At 39.5% G+C, this 12,812-nt stretch overlaps 1 protein-coding gene across 1 annotated transcript in view; it reads right to left on the minus strand.

Annotated features, from left to right (window-relative positions):
* Slc17a6 (solute carrier family 17 member 6) overlaps window positions 1-12,812 on the minus strand; it is a 42,559-nt gene that overhangs the window by 28,579 nt on the left and 1,168 nt on the right. The window contains exons 2-3 of the mRNA XM_005335963.4: window positions 10,107-10,359; window positions 8,429-8,547 (exon numbers count right to left, since the gene is read on the minus strand). Coding sequence (XP_005336020.1) covers window positions 8,429-8,547; window positions 10,107-10,359 — 372 coding nt within the window. The remainder of the gene's footprint in view (window positions 1-8,428; window positions 8,548-10,106; window positions 10,360-12,812) is intronic.

Below are 12,812 nucleotides of genomic sequence, written 5' to 3' on the forward strand. Positions count from 1 at the left end.
TTATTCCACAGTCATGCTCTTTCCTATGATCCTAGTCATGTAGTGACTCAGTGCATATTTTTTAAAAATTAAATTTATTTAACAGGAGAATTTAATAGGAGAAATGTGTTTAGTAAGGAATAATATAATTTGAAATCAGACATCCTGGGATTTATACTATATCTCTGACCACTGAGTGGAATCTGGGAAAATAATTCTACTAATTCTGTATTCAGTTTTCTCATGAGTAAAATATGTTTCAGGATGCTTGCCTTATAAAGTCACTGTCAGGAAGAAAGACATGTATTAAAAAGTTAACTCATCTATGAATTTATTGTTTCATTCAACTCTAATTTTATGTGCCTCCTCAAATGGAAAACTACAGCAATTAGGAAGATGATTTATAATTCATATCCTCTGCCTTTCTTAATACAAATTTCTGCTGTTTAAAAGGAGGTAGAAAACTTCTTGCTGAATAATCTGCTCTACGCTGACTGGAAAGCTCTTTTGATATTCACTGACTCCTTTCCACTTTACATGGAGTGTCTCTTCTGTGTTTCAACTTGGTCTAAAAGCTAGATTCCCAGACCTTTGCTGTTGTTGTTAACTAGAGGATAGGAATAGTCTTCCCTTCTTCATCATGTTAAATTAAGGAGTCAGGTATGGCTTGACTTCAGTAGGCCTGAAGAAAACATTTGTAAATACTGAGGAATGATATTGACCACATTACACTGTTACATAGTGTTACATAAATAGGTAACAGCGAATCCCACTGTTAGGTATAATTATAATGCAACATGAAAAATATGGAAAAATATTAATAAACAAACTAGATTACATAAGGTTACAAGGAAAAAAATATCATAAAAACAAAACAGAAAAAAAAAAGGAAACATTTGTACTGTTTTTTAGGTGTACTTTTACAATCTTGGTGTTTTTTAACATCCCACTGTGGAATGTTTCAGGTGCATTTTCAATGCTTCTTCATAGATTAAATGCTAGCATGTGATAATAGTATAGCTTTATGTGAGTATGCCTTAACAATTTGTGGTTAGAGAAGAGACATTTAAGACTCTTCAGTGTGATTAATGAATTACATATTTGTAAAATTAGTCTTTGAATTTGGCTTTACAGACTTGTTTTGGTTGTTTTATTTTGCATCATTTATTGCCTTATAATCCTATCTCAATAAAGAAATTCATTTAAGACTTGATTGCTTCTTTTTTTTTTCTACACAGGAGTGAATAATTAACAGGAAAAGAAATACTACACCTTACATAAAAAGCATGTTTAGAAATGAGGAAAGTTTTCTAAATAAATAACTTGTCCAACTTTTGGCTCTTTTTGACTTTTTGAATTGTTAAAGGCAAGTGCTCTATCGTATCAGGCAGTATATTTATATCACTATCACATGTTCAAATAAAGCCTCAATGAAAATTTTAACAGATTACACACATTTTTTTCAACAATGAAGTAAACGTATTACTTCCACTAAATAAATAATCAAACTAGATAATTATTAAATATTTATGCATGTGTATTGCTCAATTGAAAATCCAAATAATAAATTGAACCTCAACCAGACTAATATTTAATTTTGTTTAAATTGCTTCTTATAACTAACTGGCAGCTAAAATGCTACAAAACCCACTCAGGGTGTGAATGCAAGTCAGAGATATGTCATCAGCAACTGGGCTGAGGGGAAAAAAAAGGAATGAAATGCCAACTAATTTCTAAAATCTTTTCTTTCCCTAAGAAAAGTATTAAAAGCATATGGGAACTCTTAAATTTTTTGAAAAGAATACTATTATAATCTCTGAGAGATAAAATGAGGGCCATTTGCATATTGAAGTTGTTTTTCAAAATGATAAACCATTTGAAACCACTTAAAATTGTTTTCCTCATGATTTCCTCTGCTCAAATAACAAACTAAAATGAATTAAATTTGATTATTTTCAATTTAAAGTCTAATTTCTATTTGTTTTTCCTCTACTTGACACACACAGACTCTCTCTCTCTCTCTCTCTCTCTCTCTCTCTCTCTCTCTCTCTCTCTCTCCTTTCCTTTCTCTTACATATAAAATGATCAAATTTCTTACAGTCACTTTAGGAACACTGGTGTAGGTGTGGTGGGAGACTCTATGTAACTAAAGAGATTAGCAGTGTTTGCAAAAAAACTGCATCACAAACTGCCTGAAGATTAACATCTGAAGGGGCCCCATAAAGAGTTAGTAGTGAAATTTTCAGTCACTCATTTCCATAATGCATAGTCACAAACCCCCTGGAGTATCAAGCCCACCCCAAAAAGATTTGCCCAGAATAGGTGACAGAAACACTGGTGACTTGTCACTTCCACAGATAATACCCATTTTTCTCTAAGTCAATCAATCAATTTCCATTTGGGCAGTAGCTTGTCACCTAACAGGAGACTAGTGTTCCTCACCCCAGGTGTGGGACTAATCCTTTGCTGGAGGGTCTGCATTAGTAGACTGATGCAGGCTGTTTAATCTTTAATCTAATCAAATCAGGGCCTGGGTGCCTCCCTTTGTCACATCTGATGCCCCCATTTCCGTATTAAAAAAGGAGTACACAGGCACAAGCCAGCCCACTAGGTCCCTTGGTACATCATTAAGTTGTAAAAATGACTTCATCACTCACGACAGAGAAATTAGACGGCCCCAATGGTGGCATATGGCAACTGGAGAAGCGCTCTACCAGCTGCCCACCTGACTCTCTCTCCTGCAAAATCATGTCCCTCCCCTCCAAAAGCTGCCTCTGCACTGCAGTAGATTGCTGCAGCAACAGAAGCTAGAGCCAGGAAGGGGGTGAGGGGACTGGAGAATGGAGAAAGAGAAGCTCACGTCTGCAAAGCTTGTGCAAGTCCTTGGAGACCCCTCCCCCGCCCTCAATCCATCTATTCATCTCATGGTAAAGGGTATTTTCTTTTGTTAAGGGAAAAAATAAAGAAGAAGAAGAAGAAGGTTGCATTACCCCCAGATACCTAATCTATATGGCCCCTAAGGGGGTAAGGAGATAACAGCTGCATGTTGGTTTGATAGGCAGGTAGGTGAATCAGAAAAAGTCACCTCTGGCCCTAAAAACTGTGTGCCTATAAATCATTTCCACCACAGCAGGATGGTAGATTCTTGCAGCAGACTTTATGCTCAGGTTCCTCTCACACAAAAGGAATTTGCAAATATATTTTTTACTGAAAGGATTAAGAATCCCTCTTTGAAAGGGATGGCTAAGTAGAGAGGACAATGAGAAATAAATAGATAGTAGATAGATAGATAGATATAGATAGATAGATAGATAGATAGATAGATAGATAGATAGATAGATAGAATGAATGAATGAATGTGTGTGTGCATGAGTATTTGCTGACAGGACTTAGGAATTCATTTCTAATGCTTCTTCTAATAAATAAACCAAGCACATTTTTATGTTTGACTTCTGTGAAGGAAAAAGAATAGCAGTAGTAAAATCATTTCTTTCTGGGCTTAAAATGTCAATTGTTGGCATTTGAGTTGTTTGCTTAAAATATTTTTACTCTCTGAAAATTAACAAGAGATTTTTTTTTATAATCAGGGAAGCCAGGATATTTACCTAAATCATACCAAACTTCACCTTTATAAATTAAAATGTACCTTTATAAAGAGATGTAAAGTCATGCCTTTGGATTTGTTCATTTTAAAATACATATACTCTTTCTCTCTTTCTCATATCAGGGTTATGAATTGAGTCGTATTAGTCAAAATCCCAAGGAAGAATCCCTTCCTTTTTGTAGATCTAAAGGCCTAAACTGCTTTTAGTCATGCTCAAATCTCTCCCACCTTCTTGGAGCCAAAGTGTCAAAGGGTGTGACTGGAGAGAAAAAATTCTAAATACCATGTTTTCTCTAGAATATTTTTCTAGAACATTATCAAGTGTGGAGTTTGCCTTTTTGCCAAGAAAAGAAAAATCACCCAAGTTGTATACAAATAATAAGGAAGTCAGTATGCACACACAAATATAGTATGTTTCTCCTGGGGGCAGGAGGGGGGGGATCTTGAGTCTGCCAAAGTCTTCTATCTCTAACTCATGGATTCTCCCTTGGATTTGGAGCTGGATAGATTATAGTATTCATTCAGAGAGCAGGTAGCTCAGTCAGCTGCTGGAAATGAACTTCGTGGTGAAGCACACAATCTTAGGCAGAGATGTTAAATCTCAGTGTAGAAATAGTTTGAAGCCATGCATTTTGAGACACCTGAGTTCTAATCAAAATCCCTTTGTGACCTTAACTAAGTCACCATATCCCTGATTCTCTATTTAATTTTCTAGTCTGTGAAATAGAAGGGTTAGATTAGGTGAGCCCTGTCCAGTTTTAAAATGGGTTCCTCTCATGAAAGTCATTGTATGCTACAGCATATGTGATTTTCAGTCTCTTATTTATAGAGATATGTCTTTTTCTTAGCAAAAGTTAAGTTAGATATGCAAGAAATATCCAAGGAAACAAAATGTTGCCCTATAAATTGAACCTTTGTAAACAAAGATAGGAATGGAGGAATACTGTAGTTTTTAACAGAAAAATCTAACCTTGAGCTTAAATGAATTTATCTAAGTGTATTTATGCCTGGCTAATATTTAAAGATGCGCTGAATTACTAGCAGACTCTATGCATTACCAAAAATAATTGTTAGGCTAGCTCTTAAAAAGCTCTCAAATGAGATTTATGGAATTTTTAGTGAATAATGATTTCAATTCTAAATAATATGGATAGGAGAATAATTTTTAAAAAACAGAAATGAGATATGAAAACAGGCCTTTTTATCACAGTGGAAATAATCCATTAGCATTACTAATACTTAAGACAAATATGAACAAGCTGAATAGACATAAGGTTTTTTTCATTCTGATTTTTCTTAATCTAAGATGGCATTAATAACAAATGATAACATCAAGAAATTACCAGGTTCTAGACACCTCAAAAAAATTTAGATATGTTTCCTGCAATTACCTACACTTGTGCGCTTGCATTTACTGGATAAAGTGAAATATTGGTATGAAAGGTGGTAAATACTGCATAAAGTAGAAGCTGCATGGAGAAATCAGGAGGACAGAAGCAGGGGAGAGGAAATTATACATAGGGTCTAAATAATATTTCCACCTGGATAAAGACAAGAATAGTCTTTGTAGATACATATGGTGTTATACATTCAAGTCATAATGTTGACCAAATTTCCTTTGGTCTTTGGTGTATCTGGCCTTCTTTGGTTATGCTCTTTGCAAAAACAAATCTGTTTTTTTCTTTTTTTTTCCTTTACAATTAAACACTCACCCAGGTTCTTTGCAGCAATTGAAACATATGATAAAAACAACCCTTAACAATTTCACATTTGTAAATATCTAAATTACTATTTTCCCCATGCCCTGTATTATTTAAAGACAAAATTAATTTGCTCCAAATATCTTTTTATCACAATATTAAGTATGTTCTCATTTTAAAACATTACAGATTTCTAAAGGAATCTTCTTGGATTTCCCATTTTAAGGCCCTTCATGGAAGTGACTAATTTCTCCTGGCAATGATGTGCAGTTTCTCTTTAAGAAAAGACAAAGGAAAAAAATTACATAAGCGCCCTCCTTTGGGACTGAATTTCTTCCCCTGCTGACTCTACCAGTTTCTCTTCTCAATGAGTAGGAAAGCTGAAATACTTAGAATTTGACCAATAAAAGGACCAAGAGTCTGTGTTCAGACTAAAGAGTGAGGCTGTCTTTGCTTAATCAATAAAAGGGAGAAGCTAAATCATTGCTGCTAGTTTTTCATTGAGAAATTTTCCAGGAGTAATAAGGAGCCTTTCTCTCCTGAGAAGCTGTCTCTATACACCTCAGTTCCTCCACTCCAGTTCTGCCCATAACAGTGATGGCAAACACTTTCCAAAGTAAAACATCTTTTACATCTAGAGGGAGCAGAATCTCTCCCCAGTCTTCCACTCATGGGAATCTCATCTTACTACCAAATTACCTATATGAAGAAGCTTACATGAATGGGCATACAATGCTTGTAGGTACAAGAATGGCCTCGCTGTGTTCTTACTGGTTTTGAAAAAAATCACATTAGGAAACATGCATATTTCAAATCTATTATACAAATTTCTCAGATTTTCACCTATAAAAGCCTTCTAAATAAAATTATATGTGGCATTCACAGGACTAGTTGGACATTTACCATCATGCAAAAAATAGGTGTATTTGGCTGATTAAATTATTTATGATTTTTATCATGATTTCTTAATATATTTTTATTATTAAGCATACAAGACTTTTACATTCACAAAAAGAAAATTTCACATATGCTGAAGATATATTTTCACAGGAGGCTTCAACTATATTTGCAATGTTTAGTTTTATTTTTAAAATGAAGAAACTGTCAAAGCTCTCAGATGTATGGCTATTTAATTTTCTGCATGTTCATAATATTCTACAATAATTTTTAACTTAACACAAAACAATTGCATATAAAAAACTGTTAAGTTTCCCACCCTTTAATATCCATTTAAAGGGAGATGAATTCAGATCCAGTAAGAATTTCAAAATTCAAATTTTTTTCCTATGAGGAAAATGTGGCAAATAAATTAAGAGCACCAGTCTTTTCATTTACTAAACATGACACAAATTACTAAACATGACACAAATGATAGCAATGAACTTGCTTTTTTTTTTTTTTCCAACCAGGAAAGACCTGTTTACTGACCTCCCAGTGTTACAAAGAAGGAAAGCTAGAGCATCCCTAGTGTTTTTCCTGGCAGGAAAATGTTAGCATTTTAGCATTTGGCAAGCTGAATATTTTGACACTGAAACAACCCTTAAAGGAGCCACCATTATATTCTTTTGACATCATATTGAATTTCTTATTGTATTTTCTGGTTTTTTTTCAGGGTGGGGGGTCATTTGCTATTTTTTTTCCTCCTGAATTAAAAATATTTTATGCATATATATTTGGAGAATCTTTTAGCAAATTTTGTTTTGTTTTAGGAAATGATTTTTAGGAAAAAAAATAATTTAAAAACTAAAATTGTCACATGTTCATACTCAGTAATATTAGGTGGAGTGAATATTTTCTTTAAATGTTTTCGCCTAACATGGATTTTTTTCTTTGATTTATCACATTCATAAAACGTGGGTCTTTACATCAGCTAGAGATAATTATTTCCATCTTAAATTGATTAATTTTAAAAGAGAATATTTGCCTCCTGCTGGGTCTGAGGGTTAATCATCTATGCTGTCAGGTAAAGACAATATCCCAAGGTATTATTCCTAATCTATTGCACCATCCTCTTAACATTTTGAAGAACTGCCCCAAAATCTGAGCTCCATGGTCATAATGCCTAAAATAAATCCCCAAGAATTTCTCCGGAGGCCCTGGAGATGGTAGGAGGCACTAGTCAAAAAGATCCCTCCAGGGATAGGAACTGTAGGTGCCAAAACCAAGGGAGGAGGGGGCCTGAAAGATTTCAGTTAGCAGTAGGAGGGGCCAGAGTACAGAAGAAGGCTGGATTGTGATTAGGAAGGCGGTCTATTGTCTTCTTCCTCTAAAATGTGAATTCCAGCAAGACCTGGAAGGGTGTGTGTTCTTTTTTTTGTGTTCTTTGTCAGCACAACAATTCAGACTAAAGAAATTTAGCCTTGATTATCAAAATATACACAATAAAGCAAACGAAGCTGCCTCTCACCCTCGGGTGGCTGGGCTGTGCTCCTTGACATCCCCACCCATCAGTCCTTCTGGGTAACTCCTGGAAGCTAGCGCTAGGATCCCGTCTGCAGCTACCACCGCTGAGCTGGAGGCCGGAGGGCGCAGCTGAGCGCTCTCCTCACTCCCGCCCCTAAGCAGCCAAGCTCATTAACAGGTGGACTCTCGGGCCCCGGGCGAGGAAAACCCCACCTGCTTTGATAGAGACCAGTCGATTTCGATTTCTTCAGACACAAAGCATCATCTAGGCATGCCCCAGGGCCAAGCATTCCTTGAGGCCTGCAGGGGGTCAGCGCTGCAGAGATCTGGGACTGATGATTTTTTTTTTTTTTTTTTAACTCGTGGGATGCACGGGTAAAAGCACCACACTTGACGACCCTCCACACCCACTTTGCACACCGGGGATCACGCTGTCTTGGCCAGGGGGGACAACGAAGGGTGGGGTGGCGGTTCCTTGTCTGGCTACAACTCCTATTCTGTCCACCCTTTCTCGAAAAGCCAGTTCTGTCACCGAAGTGGGCAAATTTGCCCGCGGTCGCCTCAGAGACCCTAAATCTTTTTGACTCTGGAAAAAGACAAAAGCTCGTCTAGCCCTTTGTGCGTTGGTCCAGGCACTAAAAGACTACATCCCCCTCCCCCGGGAGTTCCTAAAGCCCACTGGGTTATCTTCGAAGGTTACAAACACCAAGCCCCAGAGCTGCAGCCCAGCCAGGCGCATTACCTGTTGGCTGCCAGCCGAGACGCGATGTATCCGCCCGGAATCTGGGTGATAATGTAGCCCCAAAAGAAGGAACCATGGATCATTCCCACGGTTTCTGGGTCCCAGTTGAATTTGGCTTTCTAGAAAGGTAGAGCGGGGAAAGGGGAGGGAAGAGAAAGGGTAGAGTTAGTGTTGAAAATTCACTTTCAGGGATTTGCAGGCCAAACCAGCCCTCACCTCTGCGGGACATTTCCTTTAGTCTGAAGGTGTCGTGACTTAATTTTCGTTTCCTTACAAAATTGCTTCGTCTAATTAAAGAAAGTGCTCATTAACGAAATATATCTCCATGAAAACAGTGTCTCTGGGCTCCCTAGCTTTGCTTCCCCTCCCCGTCAGGCAGGTGGGAATGCTTCAGTGAGTGGGGAATCTCTATTTTCCTAGTAAATTGGAAATTCAGACTCCCAGGGAAAAGACTGGTTAGCGGGCGATGGAGACTCCTGGCAAGGGTATTTTTGTCCCTGGCTGTGCACCAATGAGGATGCAGTAATGACTTTGGAGAATGGAACACAACCCTCTTGATCCAAATAGGGAAACGAAGTAAAAGGAAAGGGTAAGACTTCAGGGGTTAAGAGAAAGGGTGTCTCTCCCAAATCGGAAGGGTTCCTGCAGGAAGGTCTTAGAGCCATTTGCCCTTGAGTTTTCTGTTTTGTCTTGGGGGCGGGGTGGTCAGTGGAGAGGAAGCTATTATTAAAGGGTGTGGATGAGAGATATAACTGAAGGTCCAGGCCTAACTCCACCCAGGCCGTCCTGGAAAGCCCCAAAAGGTGAATCTCAAAGGATACTGAGGTGACATATCTGCCTTCGCCGCAGTAAGAGAGCAGCTATCATGTCCAGAAAACTGGGGACCTTTTTTCTCCCTTTAATGAAATTTTGAAACCAAACGGGTTTTGTAGGGGTTTCTGGACTCCCCAGACCCCAGTAATGCTCACGCTTTCCACCCACGGAGCATTCCTCAATTTCTCCTCCCAATCCTTCTGCAACTCGGTTATGGTCAGGCTACATAAGTCCCGAAACAAAAGGAATTAGGGGGACTTCTGTGACCTTGGACTGACCCTCCCATCTCTAGGCGTCTCCACCTAAGACACACATTATAAGACTACGGAGTGGCTCGCCCTGTGGATCCAGGACTCGCTGTGCTGCAGACCCTTTCCAAATCAGGGAGGTAGACCTTCCTAGAGGGCCCCTACCCAACCTGCGGATACGCACACAGCTGATTTGATTTGTTTTGTTTCATTTTGATTATTAAAAATGTTTGGGCGGGATCTGGAGGAAGACGGGGAAAATTATAACTAATATTCTACTCTCTCCCTCCAAGGAAAAGGAAAATACTTCTATTTAGACTTAGCAGGCATTGTAAGTCACCAACTCGTATAAAGCCACTCTTCACAAAAACCTAGTGAGCTGGACGCTATTTTCTACTTTGCAGACGAAGAAGGGAAGGCCCTGATAAAGACACGAAGAGATAAAGAGATAGGGAACACTATTGGGGTCCATTCTACAAGGGCAGGGCATGAAAGGGGCTTAGAAAGCATCCCTGCCTTCCTCTTTCGGTGAGGGGATAACAGGATTCAGTTGATGTGGTTCTGAGAGGCCACAAGGCCAGCGAGCGGGGAGCCTGGGGGACCCCGCTGTCGCCCACCTCCTTGATGACTTTGCCCCCGCGGTGGATGGTGCTGTTGTTGACCATGTCCACAATGGCCACGCCCAAGTTGCAGCGAATGCCAAAGGAGATGCAGAAGCCCAGGCCGCTCATGATCGCGATGATGTAGCGGCGCGGCAGGCCAAAGCACGTGCAGTCGCACAGCGGCGCCTTCTTCTCAGGCACCTCCAGAGGCTTCCCATCCTCGGTCAGCTCGATGGTCTCCCCGGTCTCCTGTTTCTTCTCCAGCACCCTGCGCGTCAGAGTAGTGGGAAGCAAGGACGCCGGGTTAGGCACCCAGGATGCAGGCCCAGTCGCATTTGCCAGGACCCTTTGGGACTGGGATCAGGGGTACTGACATCGTTCCTCCCTCGACCTTGGGGCCTTCTGCGTTCTCTAACATTTTATCAGTCCGCCTCCCCACGGCCGCGTGGCTTGAATTTTAATACCTTCGGGGGGCCTAAAACAGAGACTCCCCACGCTTTCGGGATCCCCCCTTCAGTTCCTCCATTCAGGCATGGGTCATTGGAACCAGACTTTATTTGGGGTCTGCAGCTTGTGGGAAGGGGCTAGCAGAGCCGCGTGTCCTGGTCACCTCTGTCCCCACCCGCCCCCGTCTCCCCGTTCCGCAGTGCTTTACTCTAGCAACTGCAGGTCTTACTCAATCACCCAACCTCCCGCGGGCTCCCTGGCTGCGGACCCGCACCGCCACCACCTTGCAACCCGCTCGCTCTCAGCCAATTTGAAGCTTTCTGGGTTGAGCACGCCTGGATCCCGCCCCTCCGCTGAGCCCACCCTCACTCCCTACCCGGGCAGAAGGCCCGCGGCCACTCCAACAAGGGCCCGAATCCTCTCTGTGTCAAGCACTTTTACTTCCCTCTCCTCCAGCTCCAGGGTACCAGTTAAATACTTACTTCTCTGTTAAGCATCTTTGTTTTATTTTATTTTTATTCGAGTTGGAAACAAAGGCCTCCGTACATATGGCTGACACCTGAGCTTTCTACTGCTAGAACATGAATAATTAATTATTCACAATCTTGCGTCATTACTATCTCGGTTCCAAACACCGAAAAATATCAGGGGCCCATTTCCAAAGACATAAAATGTGACCTCCAAATATACAAAGGCGCCCCCAGAACCACTGTCCCACACCAAGGTGAAAGATCTTACTTTTTTTAAAAAAAATAGTATTTCATAAGATTTCGCCTGTTTTATTCAATTCCTTTCGGGCTTTCGCCCTTGGGGGAAGCGGGAAAAGAAAGGGAAGAGAAAGCCGAGTGATGGAATGGATTTACTAAAAGATGGTACTATTGTTCTAATCCAACATGTCCATGAAATTTATATTAAAAAAAAAAAACGAGTGTGAAAAGTAACAACATTGTATCCCCCTGAGATAGTTTTCGATATTTAAATCAAGTCTTTTCGTTTACAATTGGAAAATATTCTCCCAATTTACTACGGAATTAATTTTTAATCTGGGATCTTTTAAATAACACATGCACATTTGTGTTATTTTCACCCACGTGAGTGAACCCAATGAAAATTTTAGATCAATACCAAGAATGCATACTTGGTATAAAGCTGCCCCCAGATCTGAGGTCACCAGAACAGAATATCAGACTTTCAAATTCTATAGACTATCACCTGGATAATAGGTCATAAAGGTATTTACAGGTAGGTTAAAGTTGATCCATCAAGTCTGATTCCAATGTTAGGAAACATTCAATTTATTTATTCGAGGGGAAAATCATCAATGTGATATTTTATATGTTCATAAATGCAAATCTGAACTCTCGGCATCTAAACTCCCCACCTGATGGCAGTTGGGCTGGGAAAGAGCAGTCCTTTTTAGGGGAGCTGCGGGACTGCAGGGCCCTTGCGGTATGTGCTGCCGCATAGGTGCATGATGGTGTGTACAGGAAGCCCACCAGAACCAAAGAGATTTGCAAAACTGGGAGGAGCATGGGTCATTTTCTTGACATCTCCTATATTTTATAAATGCTTCAAATTTCCCAAATGTGAAAAATTAGTGCTTAGAATCGTTTATCCTTCTGTGTCTGCTCTCTCTTGTTGATTTTGCTCATATTATTAACAAAAAAATGCATTGATATAACATAACTGAAAAGATTTAAGTTGGGCAATTTACAGCATCATTAGTACAGTGGCTACAAGGGGTATTAAAATTTTTTAAAAAACAATTCTAGTACTTTCAAAGTAAATTCACTGATTATTATTATTGTTGCTCATGCAAACACTAGGGCATTTACCATGAAAGAAATAGACATATAGAAGAGGATAAATGATTAAAATACATATACATTATTGCTGGTTCAGAGAGAAGAACTACTTTAGTTATCAATTATTGATACATTTTTATTCCTTCCCATTCAATACAAAAGGAAAATCCCACGGGGAATTTCTACCATGGTCTCGAAGCTGAGACCTTAATTTCTTTTTGCCACTAGTCTTCGGAATTTCTTGGTTAATTTTTTAGAGTGTTGTACTTTGATATTCATTTGTCTGTATCAAAGGAATCTAATTTGAGGTATTTATAAGCACCAAAAGGAAAGCTCTTTGAACAGGAACTGGTCATTTTCACATGCAAATAGGATAAGTACTGGGTTGTAAAGGATGAAAATTTGCAGATACCAACACAAATCTCTCTCTCTTTCTCTCTCTCTCTCTCTCTCTTTCTCTCTCTCTCTC

This window comes from Ictidomys tridecemlineatus, chromosome 4 (genome assembly GCF_052094955.1).
Source record: "Ictidomys tridecemlineatus isolate mIctTri1 chromosome 4, mIctTri1.hap1, whole genome shotgun sequence".
NCBI lineage: Eukaryota > Metazoa > Chordata > Mammalia > Rodentia > Sciuridae > Ictidomys > Ictidomys tridecemlineatus.